This window comes from Hippopotamus amphibius, chromosome 8 (genome assembly GCF_030028045.1).
Source record: "Hippopotamus amphibius kiboko isolate mHipAmp2 chromosome 8, mHipAmp2.hap2, whole genome shotgun sequence".
NCBI classification, from domain to species: domain Eukaryota; kingdom Metazoa; phylum Chordata; class Mammalia; order Artiodactyla; family Hippopotamidae; genus Hippopotamus; species Hippopotamus amphibius.
This window is the reverse complement of record NC_080193.1, coordinates 120,172,435-120,196,056: the sequence shown is the minus strand read 5'-3', so window position 1 is coordinate 120,196,056 and position 23,622 is coordinate 120,172,435. Positions and strand designations below refer to the sequence as shown.

Here is a 23,622-nt window from a genome sequence, read left to right as displayed (position 1 = left end):
TGCCTAATATATGGTCAATAGTCATTAAATGTTAGCTAATAAGAATCATAATTCATAATACTAGAAAAAACACAGAGCTGTGTAAATTACAGGTATTTATGATGTCTAATGCGCACCTTGGATGTCATGGAGATTCATTGGCTTTCCCCCCCTCCTTTTCTAGATGGGATTGAGATAACAGGAATTCTACTTCTGAAACATTAATTTGATGGCAGTGTGGGGGACAGCTTGGAGTAAGTTAAGGGTGAGCCTTGTACTTCAAACCTGAATGAAAAGGAGACTATGGGGCCACTAATAGAAATAAGATAATCGGAATGAGGGCTTGATTTAAAGACTATTATGAATTTGATTTTAACATGTTGAGAATAAAGTGAAAGAATAATATTAATAGCTTGTTAAATTATAGATGATATTACTATTATTAAAGTAGAAATGAACCTACTCATAGACTTCATGGGAAATTGGGTATTCTTAATTGATGTTTGCAAAGATGATCAATTGGCTTTATTGGTTAAGGTGTTGGTGATATTTAAAAGACATAGTTTTATATCATTTAAGTTCTTTGACCTGAAAATGATCTTTTGGGCCTGAAAAAGGCATTGTGATGATTTACCTTCCATGAATTAAATTTCACAGAATGCTGGATGGCAACATTTTCATATAAGACTTAGGCATTTGACAGACATACGCAGGGTTCATCTTCTTACAGATAAAGCGGGAGATTTTATATTCTATTTGCTTCTTGTACTCCACAATTTATTTAGTGCATTAATTATTTAATTTATTGATAAATATTTCAAAGTGTTATTTATTCTTTAGGGTGAATAAAGGCCATGAGTACAAGGTTAGTAGGGGGCCCTGTAGCCAGACTATGAGGGAACCAGAAACCCAATAAAGAGAGGTACTCCTAAGGGAGGGGGAAAGATACATAAAGGGAGTGTCAGGATCCCTGAATATAAGTTTGACAAACTTTACAATTTTTCTTCTCTCTCCCTGAGTAGGGAACATTTACTTTTCATCAAGATGAAATCAAGAGGTCAAAAGCAATAGACACTGTGTAAGTCAACTAGTTTATATTTTTCTTGGAGGTTGTTCTTTCATTTGAGGATGCTACTCATAGGAGGTCAAAAATATACTTTTAAAAATCAGTAACTTACTGAATACACGTGTTCTGGTGCATTGACTCGTACAAGTGGTTGGAGTAAAATTATAGGTTCCTAGGCTACTAAACTCAATTAATTAATCAACAACTTAATTATGCCCCTGGATCTCTGCTTCTTTTCTTGGGGATAAGCCTGCAGGTAGAGAGGTTCCCTCAACTTGGAAACACAAGATAGCCTGATGTGCTCAGGCCTGATAGTTTATGCCTGACTTAGCAATTCCCTTGGGGGTTGTTGGGATTTCTTCTTTGAAAGGCCATAACAAAGAACTAGTACAGGCATACCTTGGAGACCTTATAGGTTTGGTTTCCGACCACCACAATAAAGCAAACATTGCAATAAAGTGAGTTATATGAGGCTCTTTTGTTTCCTAGTGCATATAAAAATTACGTTTATACCATCCTGTAGTCTAATAAGTGTGCACTAGCATTGTGTCTAAAAAAGCAATGTACACATCTTATTTAAACAAATACTTTGTAGCTAAAAAATGATAACCATCATTTGAGCCTTCAGTGACTTGTAATCTTTTTGTTGGTGGAGGGTTTTCCTCATGTTGATGGCCGCTGACTGATCAGAGTTTTGATTGCTGAAGGTTGGGTGGTTGTGGCCATTTCTTAACATAAGACAGCAACGAAGTTTGCCATATCAATTGACTCTTCCTTTCATGAGCGATTCCTCTGCAGCATGCAGTGTTGTTTGACAGCATTTTACCCACAACAGAATTCTTTCAACATTGAAGTCAACCCTCTCAAATTCTGCTGCTGCTTTATCAAAGTTTATGTAATATTCTAAATCCTTTGTTGTCATTTCAACAATCTTCACAGAATCTTCACCATGAATAGATTTCATGTCAAGAAACCACGTTAGTTTTTTTCTTTTTTTTTTCTTTTTCTCTTTGCTCATCTATAAGAAGCAACTCTTCATGAATTAAAGTCTTATTAGGAGATTGCAGAAATTCAGTCACCTTTTCAGGCCCAGTTCTGATGCTAGTTCTCCTGCTATTTCCACATCTGCAGTTACTTCCTCCACTGGAGTCTTGAACCCCTCTAAGTCATCCATGAGGGTTAGAATCAACTTTTACTAAACTCCTGTTATGTTGATACTTTGACCTTTTCCCATGAATCACAAATGTTCCTAATGGCATCTGGAATGGTGAATCCTTTCCAGAAGGTTTTCCACTGCTTTGCTCAGATTCATCAGCAGAATCACTATCTATGGCACTAGATAGTCTTATAAAATGTATTTTTTACATAATAAGACGTGAGAAAGTTGAAATTACTCCTTGATCCAAGGTTGCAGAATGGATGCTGTGTTAGGAGGCATGAAAACAACATGAACCTTGTTGAACATCTCTATCAGAGCTCTCGGGTGACAAGGCGCAATGTCAAGGAGCAATGATATTTTAAAAGGAATCTTTTTCTGAGCAATAGTTCTCAACAGTGGGCTTAAAATGTTCAGTAAACCATGTTGTCAACAGATGTGCTGTCATCCAAACTTTATTGTTTCATTTGCAGAGTTCAGGTAAAGTAGATTTGGCATAATTCTTAAGGGCCCTAGGATTTTCAGAATGGTAAATGAGCATTGGCTTCAACTTTAAGTCACCAGTTGCATTAACCCCTAACAAGTGAGTCAGGCTGTCCTTTGAAACTTTGAAGCCAGGCATTGACTTCTCTCTAGATATGAAAACCCTAGATGGCATCTTTTCCAATAGAAAGCCATTTCCTCACATTGAAAATCTGTTGTTTAGTGAAGTCACCTTCATCACTTTAGTTAGATCTTCTGGATAATTTGCTGCAGCTCCTACATCAGCACTCACTGCTTCACCTTGCACTTTTATGTTATGGAGGTGGCTTCTTCCTTAAATCCCAAGAACCAACCTCTGCTAACTTCAAAATTTCTTCTGCAGCTTCCTCACCTCTCTCAGCATTCATAGAATTAAAGAGAGTTAGGGCCTTACTTTGGATTAGGCTTTGGCTTAAGGAAATGTTATGGCTTTTTTTTTTTTTTTTTAATTTTCTAACTACACCACTAAAACTTCTCCATATCAACAATAAGACTATTTTGCTTTCTCATCATTTGTGTATTCACTTGAGTAGCACTTTTAATTTTCTTCAAGAACTTTTTCTTTGCATCCACAGCTTGGCTAGTTGGAAAAAGAGGCCTAGCTTTCAGCCTACCTCAACTTTTGGTGTGCCTTTTTCACTAAGCTTAATCATTTCTAGCTTTTGATTTAAAGTGAGAGATGTGCAATTCTTCCTTTCACTTGAACACTTAGAGGCCATTATAGGATTATTATTGGCCTAATTTCAATATCGTCCTGTCTCAGGGAATACAGAGGCCCGAGGAAAAGGAGAGAGACAGGAATGGCCAGCTGGTCAGTGAGCAGTCAGAACACAAACAACATTTATCAATGAAGTTTGCCTTCTTGTATAGGCATGGTTTGTGACACCCCAAAACAATTACAATAATAACATCAAAGATCACTGATCACAGATCACTATAACAAATACATAGAGCAATAATGAAAAAAGTTTGAAATATTGTGAGAATTACCGAAATGTGACACAGAGACATGAAGTAAGCAAATACTGTTGGAAAAATGGCACTGATAGATTTGCTCTGTGCAGGACTGCCACAAATCTTCAATTTATAAAAAATACAGCAACTGAGAAGTAGCATAAAGTGAAGCACAATAAATGAGTTATGCCTGTAATTGTTTTTACGCTTTCCTAACAGCATAAAATGCCCTGATAGCTGTTAGCAAGGTGTCAAATCCAGTGATTTCATGACACATTTTTCTTTTTTCCTTTTTGCATTTTCTCTGAAGCCAAAACAATTTCTATAGTTTTAAAGAAATGAAGAAGATAAGAAAGGGTCAAGTACAGATATTTTGAGAAACTTCTTTTATTGAAGAGGTTTTAATCTCAGAAGTAACATCAACAGAGATCACATAGGAAGCTCCTGACCACAGGCTTGGAGGCCACTATGAGGCTGAGGGTAGAATTTGAGGGACCACCAGTTCTATTCACAAATTTAATTGTGAGAGGAGGGGAAGATGCACTATTTTGGCCTTCTTAGAACAACTTACTTAAGGGATTTAGCTCATTTAATTACCTTCCTTCATTTTTTCTAAAAATGGGCCCTTCCAAATTCTAAGAAAGCCCCCAAACTGTGTCAATGTTTAATGATTATTATAGTGAGATATTCACCTTCAGTAAAATTTATGATGTGGTATAACTGCATTGTTGTGAGTGTTATAAATATTTTTCAGGACTTTAGTATCCCTTGTGTAACCAATGTTTGCAACACTTTTATGACTCAAAACTATAAGTTTTGATTTTTATATCTTAAGTTACTATCTTGGATCATAGCTACAGTTCTTTATGAAGTTTTAGGATTTTTTTTTTTTTTTGCTTGTATCATTTTTAGCTACAGATCCTTGGCTGAGAATGTACTAACTAAATATATTTTTATTGCCATAGAAAATACAATTTATTTTTAAATAACACACTTTATACTACTTCTAGCTGAAGAAAATAGAGGGGTCTGACTGTATACAGTTTAGAGTGAAAAAAACGTTTTGACCTTTCTTTCCAAATAACTTGCATTTCCATTTGTTTCTCCTTGGTTGATAAAGTAATAGTCATTGACAAATGTAGATTTTGCTCAGATATAGATTTTTTTCATGTATCACACAAAAGAACTAGTTGAAGAAGGAAAAGATTCACTTAGTTATATTCATGTAGTATAAAATATGAACACATTTTAATGGAAATGACTATTTAAAAAAATTTTAATTGTATTAACTTCTGTTATCTTGCCAACCTAACATGTTCAAGAGGAGAATAAGAACACATACATGCATACACATAAATTTTATTGTTACTCTTGAAAGTTCTAATATTAGCTCTTTCCTTTGAGTACATTTACTAGTTTTTTGAATTTATATCTGGTCTCTAATTTTGCTCAAAACCTATTGAACGGCTTTCAAGTCTAGTGCTATATTCTCCATAGCAAAACAAAAATGCTTCTCTCAGCTGGCTGCTTTTTAAGCTTCGTGGTTGTACTGGGAATATGTTTTAAAAATTGTGTCCAGATACTTCAAAGGCTTTAAGTGGCTGTCAAATAAAATATTTCATAATCAGTGGCTCTCTGATACTTTACCTTGGAAAAATAAGGAACTTCAAGTAGCCCTGGAAGATAACAAATAATACCAATTGCTCACATTTGTATCACGTCTGTAGTGTAAAAAGAACTCTCAGATTCGTCCCATCATTTTGTCCCTCACAGCCATCCTGGGGAGGAGGCAAATGGGTGTTAATCCCTTCTCATAGGTAAGAAGGTGGAGGCTCATAGCCACCACTGCTGGAAAGATAGAAAGCTAGTGTTTACACTTGGGTTTTCTAAAGCCAAGTCCAATTATCTCTTATTTTGCATGATTGGACTTATGATTGCCCGATATATATCAAAAACTTTCTTTAACAAAAAACACAAATGTTTACATTTTTGCTGCAGCTGAGGGAAGCGATGAGTTCTGGCAGACCTTGTCTTGCCTTAAATTCCCCAGAACAACCTACAGTAGATCATGTGACAGATTACATAATTTAGATTCTTAGTATGTTCTGAAGGAATGAAGGAATATATTTTCAAATGTCTTTATAAACATGATGTTTCAACTGAGATAAAAAATGTGTTATGAATAAACAGCAAGGTCCTAGTGTCTAGCACAGGGAACTATATTCCATATCCTGTGATAAACCATAATGGAAAAGAATATAAAAAAGAATGTGTATTTACATATATATGTATAACTGAATCACTTTGCTGTACAACAGAAATTAACACAACATTGTAAATCAATTATAATTTTAACAAAACCTGTTATCTTGGCTAGATCCATAGCAAGAAGTTATTTATCAGCACTGTGGGTTCTACAAAGTGGTAGTTACAGGTGGCTATGTGATGAGCAAGAATAAGAAGAAACATGGAAAAACTATTTCAGTCTTGCCAGTTTCTAGGATGTCTGCATAGGTACATAGATCCAGTTAAATAGCTATGTCAAAAACATTCAGAGCAAAGCATAAACTAAGAGGTTTCAGATCATTGCTGTATCCACTTCCAAAAGGCTAAAATATGTGGAATGGCTAAGATAATTAAGGGTACTGAGTGCTTCATTTAGTTAGTTGAAAGCATAAAAAAAATGGATTCCTACTGGAATCAATGTCATATTTTAGTATGTCTCATAAAAATAAACTTGTTTTGTTTGTAAAATGTACTTGTTGTAAGTACAAACTCACTTGTTTTGACCTTTAACTCCACATCCTCCTGTTTTGCTAAATATATTTCTGAAGGGGATTTAAAAGTCAACTGGATGACGGTAATAAAGAGGTATGAACTTCCAGTTGTAAGATAAATATTAGAGATGTAATATTAAACATGATAAATATGGTTAACACTTCTGTAAGTTATACATGAAAATTGTTGAGAGTGAACCCTAAGAGTTCTCATCACAAGAAAAAAATTTTTTTTGCTTTAATTTTGTATCTATATAAGATGATGAGTGTTTACTAAACTAATTTTGGTAATCATTTCACAATGTGTGTAAGTCAAATCATTATACTCTACACCTTAAAATTATACAGTGCTGGATGTCAATTACATCTCAATAAAACTGGAAGAAAAAGAGGCATTTACTTTTAAAAATCCAGAGAAAAATCTAAGATTCCACTATTAAATATGATCCCATTTTTAAACTTAGCCCTATATTAATTTATTATGATTGAGAGGATTTTCATAGTTGAAGAGATGAGGCAAAGCAAGCAGAGATGCTGTGATTTTATAATAGCCCATATTAACACATATACTTTCCACTCCTTTGGGCTGTAAGTATCTTGCCTTATATGTTAAGGTCATTCAAGCAGACTGTCATTTCTGAATATTTCAAATATTCAAATACCTATTTGAATACACAAATGCCTATTATTGCCCACCAAGAGTCCTATTGAAAAACAAAACAAAATGAAAAGCTGACACTTCCTTACTCTAACACACCCTGAGAAATGCAGATCAAAAAAATATTCCAAGCAGCATGATGCTATACCTATTCCAAGACTTGAATTTTCTGTGTTGAATGTATTTTAATCTCTGATATTCAGATATCTGAGTCCTGTTTACCAGGCTCTGAGAATGACAGAGGAGCTAAGTAGCCTCACAAAACAATGTTCCTCTATGCTGAAATTCAGAGGTCAAAAATCACTGCTTGCCGGGAGTTCCATTATTAGTTATCAGTCACCTTTCTAGAAAATTCAAGAATAAGGTGTGAACTTCAAAAACGTCAGGCCTCAATTTCATTGAATTCATGATAGTCTTTGGTTTTAAATCAATAAAAGGCGGGTAATACCAGTCATGGTATTATTTGGAGATGGAACAGTAATTTTCAAGAGTTTCTGCAATTTATTAGAGTTTTTCTTTTTTAAAGATTTTTAAGTCATTAGTGAAGCACCTTCATTCTGATATATTTTTTAAATCAAGGAAAAATTTATGTACAAATCTTAACAGTATAAATCATGAACACACTTGCGTAACTAACACTCAATCAAGGTATTGAACACTTCCATTACTCCCAGAAATTTCCTTTAACCTCTTCTAGTGAATCCCACCCCATACAGGCAGTCCCCTATTGTTCAGATTTCAATCACCATGGATTGATTTTGCCAGTTTTTGAACTTCATATAAAGGGAATCATATAGTATGCATTTTTTTGAGGTTTACTGTCGTTCATATTATTGGTCCATTTCTTATTGTATGACATTCTACTGTATGACTATACTATGATTTACTTATGCATTTCTATTTTTGACGCACACTTGGACTTTTTCTAATATTGGGCTATCATAGGTAATACCATTACAACTACTCCTATATAAGACATTTGGTGGGCATAAGCACTAATTTATGTAGGTTATACACCTATGGGTGGGCATGCTGGGTCATAGGGGATATTATTTATCTTCAGTAGATGCTAACCAGTAGTTTTCCAGATGCACTGTAATGATTTATCCTCCCACCAGCAATGCCTGAGTCTTCCAATGGTTCTGCATTCTCAGTAACGCTTAATATTGTCAGCCCTTTTAATTATAGCCATTCTGGTGAGGACGTAGTGGTATCTCACTGTGCTTTTAATTTGCAATTCTTTGATAAGTAATGAAAATGAGCATACTTGTATGTACTTGCTACCCATTTATGTATTGTCTTTTATGAGGTGTCTCTTCAAATTGGGCTGCTTTTTTTTTTTTTATTGATTTGCAGGTGTTCTTTATGCAATCTGGTATAAGCTTGTAGACAGATATCTGTAGTTCAAATATTTTCTCTCAGTCTATGGCTTGCCTTTTCTTAATAGTATCTTTGGAAGAGCAGAAGTTTTGAATTTTGCTTTTGTCCACTTTACCAACTTTCTCTTTTATAGGTAGTGCTATATGTGTCTTCACTGAGAAGTATTTGCTTACCCCTAAGATTAAAGAGATATTTACCTGAGTTTTCCTGTAGAAACTTTACAGTTTTGTGTTAAGCCTGTGGTTAATCGTGAATTTAATTTTTATACATGATACAGGTAGAGGATGGGTAGGTTCCTTTTCTTCCATACATTTAATGTGTTGTTCCACTGCCATTTGTTCTGCTGCCTTTTCCCCATTTAGCTGTTTTGGTGCTTTTGTAGCAAATCAAATCAAATCAAAAAGTCTAAGTATGGAACTATTTCTGGAATCACTATTCTATTTTATTGCCTATTTGTCTACCCCTATGTCAGTAACACCCTGCCTTGATTACCATAGCTTTATACCAAGTTGTATAATAAAAAAGTGTAAGTCCTTCAACTCTTAGTCTTTTTCAAAATTATTATGACTATTTTAGATTCTTTTCCATGTAAATTTTAGGACCAGCTTTTCTTTCGACTTCTATAAAGAAGGTGATTGTAATTTTTGATAAGGATTATGTTAAATATATTAAACAATTTTGGAAGAATTGACATCTTAGCAATATTGGATATTTCAATCCATTAACATATCTCTCCATTTATATAGGTCTTTAAAATTTTTTCTCAATACTATTTTATGGTTTTCTGTATCAAGGTTTCATATGCATTTAACTAAATATATTCCCAAACATTTTATTATTTTATGCTATTAGAAACAATATTGTTTTTAAAATTTCATTTTCAAATTGTTTGCTGCTAGCATACAGAAATAGAATTGATTGAACAACTCTGATAAACTCACTTATCAGTTCAAGTAGCTTGTAATAGATTCTTTAAATTTTCTATGTAGATGCTCATGTTTCTACAAATAAGACGGTTTTATTTATTTTTAGCCAATCTATTCTTTACTTCCTTTTATTATCTTATTGCACTAGCTAGAATTTCAAATGCAATGTTGAAGGGAAGTGGTAAGAGTAGACATCCAAATCTTAGAATGAAACTGTTCAATATTTCACCGTGAAGTATTGTTAACAATAGGACTTTTTACCAGGTTGAGAGAGGTCTCCTATTTCTAGTTTGCTCAAAGTTTTTATAATTAATGTCTTTTGAATTTTCTCAAATGTTTTTTTCTGCAAGTATTGAGATGACAATAGGATTTTTCCCCCTTTTTTCCCTCTTAATATGGTAAATTACCTAAATAATTTTTGAGTACTAAGCCAACTGAGGTCATGATGTGCATCATTTTACTATATTGCTGGGTTGGAGTTGCTAATATTTTAAGGAATTTTACATCTGTGTTCTTTTCTAATATAAGCATTTAAAGTTATAAACTTTTCTCTTAGCATTGCTTCAGGTGCATCCCACAAATTTTCATATGTTGTGTTTTCATGGCCCTTCAATTTAAAATATGTTAATATTTTTTCTTAACCCAAGAAAAGTCATTTTATCTTTTCATGGTTCTGCCTTTTTCTTCTCTAAAATGAGAATGATGTTGTTAAAGATCTTTAAGTCTATTTTATATTTACCATTTTCTGATGATTGGTTAAGTAAATAAAATTATAATTTTTAATTGGCCATAGCATGCAACTTGCCTTTAGAATTGAACAGATTTTAACATTTTGTCTTTTATTTTTAAGCACAAAATGTATTAAAATATTTTTAAAGCCATTTTTAATACGAAAATATTTGAATTTAGAAGATGCTACTAAGTAACTTTCTCAAGGACTATGCAATGCTATTTCAAAGCGAAACCATATATTATATCTATTGACAATAAGAGACAAAAACCATAGTAATCTAACTACAGTAACGTATTTGGTCTTTATGTTTTCAGAATAAGTGAAACATTAAATAAAAAATAAACATTAAAAATAAAGAACAATGCTGAGAAATCAAATAATCTGAAAATACAGAAGTTAAAAAAGAGCTTCTCTAAAAGGCACTGTGGAGTAATAAATAATGTATCTGATCTTTGTCCCTGGTTCCTGGTACAAAGTTTCAAAAACCCATGAAATTTCCTGAGTGATAGGAGACTCTTTGTTATGCTAATTACATGACTCCTGGCATAAGACCCCTTAGACTGCTTCAGGATGGGGCTGGTCACCAGAGAGAGTAACCCCATCCTAAAGATGATTAGAGGATTGGAACATTGGGCAGCCTGATCTCCTGGAAGGAAAGGAGGGCTGGAGACTGGGTTCAATCACATGGCCAATGATTTAATCAGTCATGCCTATGTAATGAACCCCCTATAACAACTCCTGACACCAAAGCTCAGTGGCACGTTTTGGTTGGTGAACACACTGTTGTGCCAGGAAGGTGACACACCCTGACGCTATGGGGAGAGAGCACAGAAACTTCATGTCTGGGACCCCTCCAGACCTAGCCCTAAGCATTTCTTCATCTGGCTCTTACTGAGTTGTATTCTTTATAATAAGACTATAATTGTAAGTATAGCACTTTCCTGAGTTACTTGACTCATTGTACTGTAGTACCCCAAGTGGGAGTGGAAACAGGATAGGGACACTATAGAGAAAAAAAATGTATACTTGCTGTAGAGAACACCAGTCATTTTCCATATTGATGAAATAAAAATTCACATTTTAAAGCGAGACAAGAAAAATTTAAACATAATTTTTTGCTCTGCCCATTTGGGCCCCTTCCCTCCCCTCTAGTGTCATTGTACATCTGTTAGGCATTAACCAAACCTCCCCAATGGCAGAAATACCTGCTCAACCCTTAAGATTAATTTTTTTCCTTCTGGCACCAGCCAGGTAACTCCTTAGAAATTAACATTGTTTTTTCAATCTTGTAAGGGATCAAGATGACCCACCACTCACCTTGTATGTGCAGACGTCTTTGGTGAACTTTACGTACAATGCCAATACATCATTTCCCTTAATGATAGTGATTGGTGCAAAACAGACTGGCCAGATGACCTGAAGAGATACTGGGTCACACCTAATGGAAGTTCTTAGCTTAAGTACTCACTTATGACCTTTTGAATGTTACCAGCTATATTACCTGTACTCTGCCTATTTTACAAGATTATTGTTTCTTGCATTAGCAAATGTGTGACTGAGCCTCAGATAAAATTAATGATGCTTAGGCAACTTGAAACAATTGACCAAATATACACTTCTATAAGATCAATGATTATAATAGTATAACTCTCAATATGGGAAGAAGCAACAAGAGGGAACCATTTGCTGAACCATAACAGACTAGTATGACAGGCGTTCCAGAGGTTTTTGGCCACTGTTAACAGGGTTTATTTTTAGTCCAGTAATAGTACATGAGTGGTCTATCAACGAAATACTTGCCTGACCTGAGGATCAGCATTCCAAGCACTGTGAGACAGATTGGTCATGAAATGCCTCCCAAATCGTGGTCAAAATTGAGACCTAAAGGGATGGGATTGTAAAATAATGTTGTCCACCATCCAGTTCTACAGGAATCAAGTCATCAGCCACTAAAGTTGCTGACTTACACCACACCCTGAAAGAAACTCAGGGTGAAGATCAGGATGAGGCACTTTGCACTGGGGGAAAACTAACAGAACTGGCCCTCAGACAGTTAGATATTTTCAGGAGAAATTTTTATGAACCTGGATTCTTGCATCTTCCCATACTTAGAAAAGCATCAAAACCATTAACTAAGACGTCTGTTCCTTGTGGCCAGCAGGAACCTTCTGTTGAGATGTGTATTTGATTTCTCACACCCCTTCTGCCAAGATCACATATATACTGGCCTCCCCCTTTACCTCTTCATAACAGTTCTTAGAGCACGCTAAGAGACTGTTTCCCTGGTTATAATCCTCATTTTGGCTCAAGTAAAATTTTCTATTTCTTTTCTTAGATTGGCTATTGGTTATTTTTTTGTTGACAATTTCTCGGCTTGCTTTTTCACATAACAATAGATTTTTGCAGTTAGGTACATGTTCACCCAGCTAAAAACTATATTTCTCAGCCACCCTTGCAACTATGCATGTATAACTAAATTCTAACCAACAAGATGTATGCAGAAATGTTATAAATCCCCCCTTTCCCTTTTTATGATGAAAGCTATTTGCTATCTCTGCAAACCCTAACCCTAACCCTAACCCTAGCATTTTACCTTTTAACAGCAGACAACAACTCTAATTTGTTAATTTCTTTCTCTCTTGAGATTGGCATCTGAGATCCAAGATGTGACCCTCTTTGAAACATGTATTATGCTGCATAGGATTATTTAATATATTTATCTGAAAGATTAATAAATTCTGCCTGAAGTCCCAAGAATGTGTTGTGACCAGCTGGTAATAGCAAGTCACAGGCATGGATTCTGTACAGAAAAGATGTATGTCGATATGAACAGTCACAATTTCCAAAAACATTAGCACAGACACAGAGTGTGAAAGAGGCACCTGTAGGAAAAACTCCTCCATCAGGGCCATGGTCCATCGGTGGTGCAGCTGCCAGGATTTGGCTGGGTGACTGATGTCTGCTGCATGGAGAATCAGGGACATGGTTTTGGCTTTGTCAAGCCTGTCAAAACAAGGACATGCTCAAATTATCGGAACAAAGTAACCAATTACGGTCTTTTCTAAGTCCAAGTCCAAGATCTTTAACATGAAAAAAAAAACAAAACAAAAACAAAAAACGCAAACAAACCTACCCTTCAGGCTGCTGCAAACTGTTTCTTATATTTTTAATTTGCTGGAAGTGACCTGACATATCTGTAGACAAAACCATTTCAATCACTAGGTTCCGAAGATCCCTGTGGAGTCATCAAAAGCAGAAAGGTTTGTTGGGCCCATTTTTGTTCTCAAGTGAAACATTTCCTTAAATATTGCGAATTACATTTTATTTTTTCTAATGGTATGAACACAAAAAGATGCTACATGTTAAATGTAAAAGAGCTTACGAAAGTTTGGCTTTAGAATGTTGCCAGGAGAGTGACGGGTGAATGATGCTGTGTAACATCTCCTTTTTAAAGAACTGGGTACTCTCCTCCCACTCCCACATCCCTCCCCCACTCATAATTTCTAAATATTACTTTTATAAATAATCAATAATTCATATCAGAAAGGATCCTACCCAGTTTTAAAGAAAAACTATTCTAGAGGCATAATTTGCTATGAATAAAACTACCACCATTTATTCAGTATTTATTCAATCCAGGCAGTGTTTTAGGTGCTTCTGTGTGAGGGGCTACTATTCTTTCCTACCAGAGGGGACAGAGTTGTTTGCTAAGTCACACAGCTAGTACATAGCACAGATAAAATTCAACCCCAAGAGTTCCTACTCCTGAAGCTGACATTTGGACCACTCCACTGTACCAAGCTTCCATCATAAGAACTCCAAAGAAACCAAGACTGTAAGTGAGTGGGAATCCTCTACTTAAGCTCTGGGGACCCTGATCTTACATACCACAGACAGAGCTATTGGTACTGTTGAAATTTTAACCAAGACACTGCAAATACGAGGACCATAACACAAAGCCCATGCACGAATAACTCATTCTCACAGTAAGCAGGAGATGAGTAATGCCAGTGAAGTCTTGCATGGTCTACAGTTCATTGCTTGCTCAGTACAGACAGGTAGAAAAGTCACTTATACTGGAAATGCTATTTTATTTCCATTCTGTGGCCGGTAGAGTAAGCTAAATTACAGGTGTATGGCAAACTTGAATTATGATCTTGTATCAAAGATATTCTACCTAAAGAGAGTATGATTGAATGATTTGTTTTTAAAAACAATCCCATATTGGAGATTCTTGCTGAAAATTATGGGTGTTCAATTCAGTTGGATTTTTAGATGGAAGCAATGAGAAAGCAATATTCTGATTACCGTTCATGATATCGGATAGCTTGCTTAGAAGTCTTTTACCCAAATATTAAGGGAATGGAAGCTATCAAAGATAGTTAATACTTATAATCAATTACATTTTTTCTTCTAAATTATGAGATACCCATGTTACAATACCAACGGTACCAAAATGTTCATGTTAACTAGGAAAAAGGAGACAAAAGTTTTATGAAATCTATAAAATTTAATAAATGCATTGCACTTTGCAGATGTGATGTTAAAAGAGAGACAACAGACTCAAAATGGAGGACTTGTGCTAAGCTTACATCACCAAACCAAGACAATACCTAACTTACAATTTTAGCCTCCTCAGGAGTGGAAACTTAAACCAATCAATGTGGAATTACCTGGTCAGTACCAATGAGGTAATCCACCTGATAGACTCCAGTAATCCCCCAAAGGAAGGTGACTTTGCCTGAAGCAATCAGCTCCTTTCTAGAATGACTTCCTTGTCTTGCCTCTTTCTGCTTGTAAAAGGCTGTCATTTTTTACAGTTATTTGGAGCTCCTTTCTGTTTGCTAGATGGGATGCTGCCCAATTCATGAATTGTTGAATAGAGCCAATAAGATCCTTAAAATTCACTCAGTTAAATTTTGTTTTTGAACAGTAATTAATGAATGTTAGATGTTATCAATACTCAACTAATAATATACCAATAAACTAGGCAAACTAGTGCACAAAGGAAATGTTACTTCATTTATAAATTTTTCTTGCCAAAATTAAAAAATTACTGCATATGGTTACTAAAGTTATTTTAAAATGTAAATAGATATGCAAACAGAAAACCTACAAGTCCTTAAAAAGCTATCCATATTCTAATTCTTGGTAAAATAGTATCAAGTTTATACTAGCAAATAAATCTTTTATATGAGGGTGAGTCAAAAATTACCTGCACTCTGGCTATAGAATTTAATTAATTTTTAGAAAAGACAAATACATCATTTTTTGACATAATCTCCTTGCTTTTCAATACACTTTGTCCATCTGTCAACAAGCTTTCATATTCCCTCATTAAAAAACGTTTTAGGTTGAACTTCAAGCCACGAAGTCACCACTGTCTTCCCTTCATCAGAAGTGAATCTTCGTCCTCTTAGGGCTGCTTTCAGGGGACCAAACAGGTGAAAGTCCGATGCAGCAAGATCAGGACTATAGGGAGGATGCTTTAACACCTCAAAATGAAGTTTTTGCAGAATGTCGACAGTGTGGACCGAAGTGTGCTGACATCCACACCCTCAAACCACAAAAAACAAATCACTACACTCTACTCTTCTTTTGTGCAAATCACAACTGGGGCATTCATTTTTACTCACACTGCAGTTACAAATGAACTGATGTAACACATTGACACCTGCACAGCAGTGACGGGGGAGACAGTAGCCTTAAACAGAAAGCACTGATAAGACAGTGCAGCCAACAGAAGTTTTAATATAACTGGAGTGCGGATAATTTTTGATTCACTCTCATAGGTTTTTGGAAACAGAATTGGATCTATTAAATTCTACCTCATATCATAAATCATGTGATAAATCAAATCATAAATCATGTGATATTATGATATTTGTTAAAAAAAATTCAGGAATTCCCTGGCAGTCCAGAGACTTGGTGCTCTCACTGCCAGGGCCACAGGTTTGATCCCTGGTTGGGGAACTAAGATTCTGTAAGGCAGGTGGCACTGCCAAAAAAAAAAAATTCTATGAAAACATTCAACTAAGAAGTTGCTGTACAAAAATATAAAACATTAGAGGAAACAATTATTAGAATAAATAATAAAGATGTTAAAGAATAAAGTGTAATAGAAAAAAATCACACTGAAATAGCAACAGAATCAACTTTGAGAAGAAAAAAGTTAACTCAAAGGAATAATAAAATTAACAAATGTTACCTCTGGGAGTGAAAATCACTGGTGAAAAAATAAATTAATACTCTAGATGTAAATAGTCAATATTTAGGACCTTAGGAAACACCTCCGCACTTGTGTCCCTGCTTCTACCTTTGCCTTTCTATTTTCCACATATCCAGCAGTGGTGGCTTTTACAATTAGATCCTGGCCTTCCTAGGTTGGTGACCCAACTGGGCTATTGTTTCCTGTGGGTTAAATGAGAGGCCTGAACTGGGTTCCCAAAACAAAATGCCTTCTTCCTCTGACTTTAGAGCTTTTTCTACAGTTGCAAAAGTGAGCCCATATTTTTTCTGGCCTTGAAGATCCAGAAACTTTTAATATTTGGAAAAGTAACCATAGGAAACTAGGGCTTGTTTTAAATTCTGAATTAACCTTTTATTTCTTTTAAGATTAAGATCTTAATCCCAGGTTACTTCTTTGGACTTTTTTTTTTTTTACCTTCATATAAAGAAAAACAAAAAACAAAAAACACTTAATGACCCTTTGATATTTGAATTTGAATGGGAATTTTTTTCAGCATGTGAACTGACTTTTAACAAGATCTCAATATCTTTGTTAAAGGCTTTTTTGTGTGTGTGTGTAAGTAGATCCATAGAATATTAGGGATATACTTACACTAACAAATGTCTATGTTTGTCTGAAATTTATATTTAACTGGATGTCCTTTATTTTTATTTGCTACATCTGGCAAGCCTATAGTCAGACGAAGGAGATGATGGTGACCAGAGGATCAAGAAGAAAGGAGGAAATGTTATGTTGAGTGGTCGGGATGCATCTTGTTATTTTTCCCTATATGGCAAAAAGCAATAACCATCTTATGTGTTTTTGTTTTTTTTTAAGACGACTTGGAGAAACATGTAAGATTGCCCTTTTCATTTAGGTCATTTTAGTATGTTATATTCATAATTTTTCCCCCAAATAGTGAGTTCTTTGTTTATTTAGGAAAGCTACACACATATAGAAAAGCAATAATATGAAGGAATCAGCATGACACTAAAATTTTAAGTTCATGTATGACCACGTATTGGTACAACTGAGCAGAGCTCCATTCCAGGGAGTATGTAATTATGTATCTTAAGGTATTTCTTATGTGGTACACAGTCTTATGGATTGGCTATGATGCATATACACATTGAATTGGCCCTGAAATAGTTCAGCTCATATAACAGAGCCTGGCTCCTGAATAGTCTTCTAGGTACTAACCTTCCTCAGAGTCATCCAGTCAAGGGGAACTGAGTTTGTTGTGTGAATAAAGGATTGACGTTCATCTGTTTTCTTCACTTTAAATCACATAACTTTTTTCCTGAAATTAAATTTCCTCTAGGTTTCCTCTGAAACTTACCTCCAGTCATCTTTGGATAAATTTGCCAGGACATTCATTTCTTCTTCTTGCATAAGTCGATAAGCTGCACTCACATGGTGATTTTCAAGGACAGAGCGATCATTATACAAAATGGCAACATCTGACCTAAGAATTAAAAACAATATGACACGTAGAGGATTTCTTTAGACCTCATGAGTGTCTATTAAAACTACTCAAGTCACAAGACATAAAAATCATCACTAAAATTCTATAATTGAATACCTAGACTTATGGAAGTACTCGGTTTCCTTTCTTTTTGTTTTTTACTGTATGATAATCTTTAAAAAATAGACTTTATTTTTTAGAGCAGTGTTAGGTTCACAAGAAAATGGAGCAGAAGGTACAGAGATTGCCATATACCTCCTGGTCCCACACGTTCATAGCCTCCCCCAACCGCTGATCTTTTTATTGTCTTTACACTTTTGCTGTTTCCAGAATGTCATATGGCTGGACTTATACAGTATGTAGACTTTTCAGATTGGATTCCTGTACCTTTTAGTATGCACGTAAACTTCTTTCATATCTTTTCATGGCTTGATAGCACAATTCTTTTGAGCACTAAATAATATTACATCATCTGGATGTATCATAGTTTATTTATCCATTCACCTACTGAATGACATGTTGGTTGCTTTTAAGTTTTGGCAATTATGCATAAAGCTGCTGTAAACATCTGTGTGCAGGTTTTCATGTGGACATCAGTTTTCAGCTCTGTTGGGTAAATAGCTAGGAGAGTGATTGCTGGCTCATGTGGTAAGAGTATGTTTAGTTTGGTAAGAAACCACCAAACTGTTTTCCAATATGGCTGTACCATTTTGCATTCCCATCAGCAATGCATGAGAGTTCCTGTTGATCCACATCCTCACTAGCATTTGGTATGGTCGATGTTCTGGATTTTGGCCTTTCTAAAAGATGTGTAGTGATATCTCATTGTTTAATTTTCATTTCCTTGATGACATATAATAGCGAGCGTCTTTTTATAAGTTAGTTTGCCATCCATGTATCTTCTTTGGTGAGGTGTCTGTTAAGGACCATTTTTTAATCAGGTTCTTTGTTTTCTTATTGCTGAGTGTTAAGAGTTCTTTACATATTGTGCACAACAGTACTTTATCAGATGTATCTTTTGCAAATATTTTCTCCCATTCTTTGTCTGATCTTGTAATTCTCTTGATATTGCCTTTCATAAAGCATAAGTTTGTAACTTTAATGAGGTCCAGCTTATCAATTATTTCTTTCAAGAAGTGTGCTTTGGTGTTGTACTGAAAAAGTCATTGTCACATCTGATATTATCTAGATTTTCTCCTATGTTATCTTCTAGAAGTTTTAGAGTTTTGCATTTTACATTTAGGTCTATCATTCATTTTGAGTTAATTTTTGTGAAGAGTATAATGTTTGTGTCCAGATTCGTGTTTTTGCAGGTGGATGTCTAGTTGTTTCAGCTCCATTTGTTGAAGAGACTGTCTTTGCTCCATTGCATGGCATTTGCTCCTTTGTTAAAGATCAGTTGAATGTTCTTATGTAAGTGCATTCCTGAGCTCTCTATTCTATTGCATTGACCTATTTGTCTATTCTTTTGCCAGTGTCATGCTGTCTTGTTTACTGTAGATTTATAGTAAGTCTAAAAGTTGGATAGTGTCAATTCTCCAACTTTGTTTTCTCCTTCAATATCTAGTAGGCCATTCTGGGTCTTTTGCCTCTCCATGTAAACATTAAATCTGCTTGTTGATATACACAAAATAACCTGCTGGTATTTTTATTTAGATTGCATTGTCTATAGATCAAGTTGAGAAGAACTGACTTCTTGACAATATTGAGTTTTCCTATCCATGAACATTTATATAGTCCTTCTTTGAATGTCTCTTCATTTATGTAGTTCTTCTTTGAATTCTTTCATCAGAGTTTTGTAGTTTGCCTTATATATATCTTGTACATTTTGTTAGACTTATACCTAAGTATTTCAATTTTTGGATGTTAATGTAAATGATATTTTACATTATCAAATTTTAATTTTAAATTTTTAAAGTGTGAATTACATTTTAACTTCAAATTCTACTTGCTCATTGCTGGTATATGTGAAAGTGGCTGAGTTTTGTGCATTAAGCTTGTATCATGCAAATTTACTATTTGCTATAATTGCTTATTAGCTCTAGAAGTATTTTGGTTGATTTTTTGGATTTTCTATATAGACCATCATGTCATCTATGAACAAAGACTGTTTTCTCTTCCTTCCCAACCTTATAATATTGATGTTGAAAAGCAATAAAGAGAGGGGACATCCTTGCCTTGTTCCTGATCTTAGTGGGAAAACTTCGAGTTTCTCACAGTTAAGTATGATGTTAACTGAAGGTTTTTTGTGATAATTCTTCATCAGGTTGAGGAAGTTTCCTTCTATTCCTAATTTACTGAATATTTTTTATCATGAATAGCTGTTGGACTACGTCAAATGCTTTTTCTGCATCTTGATATGATCATGTGTTTTTTTTTCTTTAGCCTATTGATATGATGGGTTACCTCAACTGAATTTCAAATGTCTAACCTAAGCATATATCCCATTTGGTCACATGCTTAGCTTCCTCATATAATCATAATTTAAATGTATTTAGGCCTTTTCCTTTCAATTTGTACTCCAGATGCCTGTGAAATCTAGATATGACAGAGAGAGAAAAATTACCTAACATCCTCATTTAACAGTGAAAGAACCAACCCTTTTGTACCTATTCTAGATAGTTGATTACCACATTTATTCTCTTGGATTAAACTTACTTTGGGTAGAAGGCAGAGGGAATGTAAAAAATCACTTGATCTATTTATGATTCTATTTTTTTCTCTTATAAGGCTGTAATTTGATTTGAGTATTATAGGTCCTCTAGCACTAAATTAAACTGGAAAAATAATTTTGTAAAACAAAACTTAAAATGTATATTTCACCACCAATTTATAATGGGCATTATATTTTAAAATGATGAATTCATCAAGGGAAGGCTTTTATTTCTCACCTGTTTTTATTTTCACATCATTTGATCACCAAATAAAGTACTTAAGTTTCACTATTGAAATTGGTATTCTAGCATAAAGTGTGAAATATTCCAAGTGTTCTCAGTTTTGTATAATGAAGCCCTTGCTTCTTCCTCCTCTATCCTCTTTAAGTAAGTTGCCAGATCATTTTGCAAGTGTGGAATGGAAGCAGATCTACTATGTTTGGTGGTAAACCCATCCACGTAAGTTGGTAACTTGCAGGTAGGCAGCAAAAAAATAGCACCTAGGAAAGTCAAGGTGAAAACCTGTAACAATTTTGCTACCACTTTCACCAACACCCAACACACTCTTCTCACTTTTCCTTTCTCCTGGTAGACACATATTTTGTCAGCACTAAAAATGCCTCACTAACTCATAGTAATAGCCTTACTATTTCAGAATTTTCAATGGGTAATGATCTACCACTGACCTTAGCCTGAAAGTTTACCAAAGAGTAAAGGACAAATAAAAGAAAGAACTAAAGAAATCTGGCTTCTATTGCAAGCAACCTATTTGAGATCTGTATCTAATAGTCTGGTGGATAAACCAAGCTTAATTATTAATCCAACAGAGGTGAAATGACCTATTAGGCGGTAGAATAATTACTTCCTCTTTTGTTCCTAACACTATCATAAAAGTGGAATAACATATGTAGTCAGCTAATAGCATATATCCCCAAAATAGATTTTCTTTCAATCCAGAAAGAAAAAAGAAATTGAAAATTTCAATTTTTAATCCCAGCCTTGGCTTAAAAATTTTATTATCAATAATCATAGATCGATACACAGAAAACTGAGCTAGGAGAGCATACATGCAATCCTTGTTGGAGAGAAAATTAAACAGATCTTGCCCAAGTATCTCCAGAAATTTGTTGAGGTCATGGGGAAAACTGATTTGCAAATCACATATTTTATATCATATTGATACAAACTCAAATCTAGCCGTGGCAGTTTTGCCAGGTTTACTGCATGATATAGGTCTAAGCATCACTATTTCTTCCTTTCAGCAACAAGCAAAAATGTGTTTTTTAAGCAGGTTTAATTTGTCTCATAAATTCAATAGGATGCTGAGAATACAGAATAGTCTTAATGTTTGAGATAATCTTTGACTGCTATGGAAAGAACAAGATTCTAAGCAATACCCAGTGCCCATGGTAACATGTAGCTTGGCATTTTCTTTTCACAAAGAGGAAATAATTTCTATTTATTTACACTTTCAAGGATTTTATGAATTATAATTTCTGTATTGAACTCAAATCTAGCCTTGTACTATGTTAATTATTTTTCAGTCATTTTGCATTATCCAGTAAATAGGTTTCGATATTAGAAAAGCAACTCTAAATCCAAGTAACAATGAATAATACAAAATACAATTGAATTATTAACAGTAACATAAGACCAATATGTCCTTGGACAAAATGTGAAGCCAACAGAGTTTCAAAAAGCACATCATGTTGTTGCAATTGTGATCATTACAACTTTTTTGTTCATAAAATGTTCAAATTCATATAGAATTAATCCATGAAATAACTTATCCTGATAGACAATTTATAAGAAAATAAGTAAAATACTAGACCTTTTCCCCACTTTTTATACAGAGCTTCTTAATATAAAATGGTAAAAAGTGTATTCTTCTTCTTCCTCCTCGTCCCTCTCCTCTTTCTCCTCCTTTTTCTCTTTCTCCTCCTCCTTTCTCTCCATCTTCTTTTCCTTCTCTGCAGTCTAAAGTATATGTAAATTAGGACTCTTCATCCAGTTGCAAATCAGTGGTAAAAGGAGAAAGCTAGGAGTGATAATTTAATACTGCTGCTAGAGGCCAGTCCATTTCCTTTACTTTTCAAAGTAGAAAAAGCAAGAAATATTTATTGGAAGCAAATAACTTGCTCCCTTCTCCAGTTCCTAAAACTGTGGTCCTATGCAGGGCCCAGCTCAGTAATCAGCTGTCTTTAATTAAAATCCCACTTATTATGAATTCAGTGGATACAGAAGAGCCATTGCTAAGCAAAAATGATCTGTGTGGTTTACCTTTCCTTTGATGTTTAACACAAATGAAAACAGGACATCTCTATACTCTTACAAATGTGTAGGTTAATAACATCCCTGCTATACAACCAGACTTCAAGGTCTTCCTTTGCACTTTGACTCTAGGGATAGACAGAGTGCTTTCCCCAACATTTCATTGCTTGAATTTCAACTCTTCCTCTGTCTCCATCAAGGGGCCATAATTTTCAAGTCCATCCATTTAAGGCTATAAAAGATTATGACTGTTATATCTGTCTCTGGCCATGGGAACAGAGTTATGTAAGTAGACTAGATTGACAGTAATTATCCCTTATCTCAGCTTCTCAACCATGCTATTGCCATCAGCTGACAATCTGCATATAGTTAGGTAATTTCATCTATTGAGATCTTTGTTTTCTCTTCTCAGACTGTGAGGCTTAGACCAGATGATCTATAAGGTGGGTCTCAGTTGCTGTAGGATCCTTTGAAGATCTAAAATGTCCAGTATTTTAATAAAATGTTTCTACACTCCCCACATCAAAACAACAAATTCCTATAGCTGGAAAATCAGTTTTTAGAAATATTGCTCTTAAAAAACAAATGAACAGACCACATGAAAACCTGCACATGAACACTTATAATGGCTTTTTCATAAATGCCAAAATTTGAAGGAAACCAAGATATCCTTCAATAGTTGAATAAGTGAACTCTGGTACATCCACACAATGAAATATTATTCATCAATGAAAATAAATGAACTATCAAGTCATGAAAAGACATAGAGGAACCTTAAATGCATATTGTTAAGTGGAAGAAGCCAGTTTGAAAAAGCTTCATACTGTATGATTTCAACCACATGACATTTTG

The 23,622-nt window shown here is 34.6% G+C and overlaps 1 protein-coding gene across 1 annotated transcript in view; it reads right to left on the bottom strand.

The window, feature by feature from the left end:
- The window catches only part of PDE1A (phosphodiesterase 1A), a 340,367-nt gene that overhangs the window by 40,836 nt on the left and 275,909 nt on the right, over nt 1-23,622 (bottom strand). The window contains exons 8-10 of the mRNA XM_057746597.1: nt 17,720-17,845; nt 13,285-13,386; nt 13,034-13,154 (exon numbers count right to left, since the gene is read on the bottom strand). Coding sequence (XP_057602580.1) covers nt 13,034-13,154; nt 13,285-13,386; nt 17,720-17,845 — 349 coding nt within the window. The remainder of the gene's footprint in view (nt 1-13,033; nt 13,155-13,284; nt 13,387-17,719; nt 17,846-23,622) is intronic.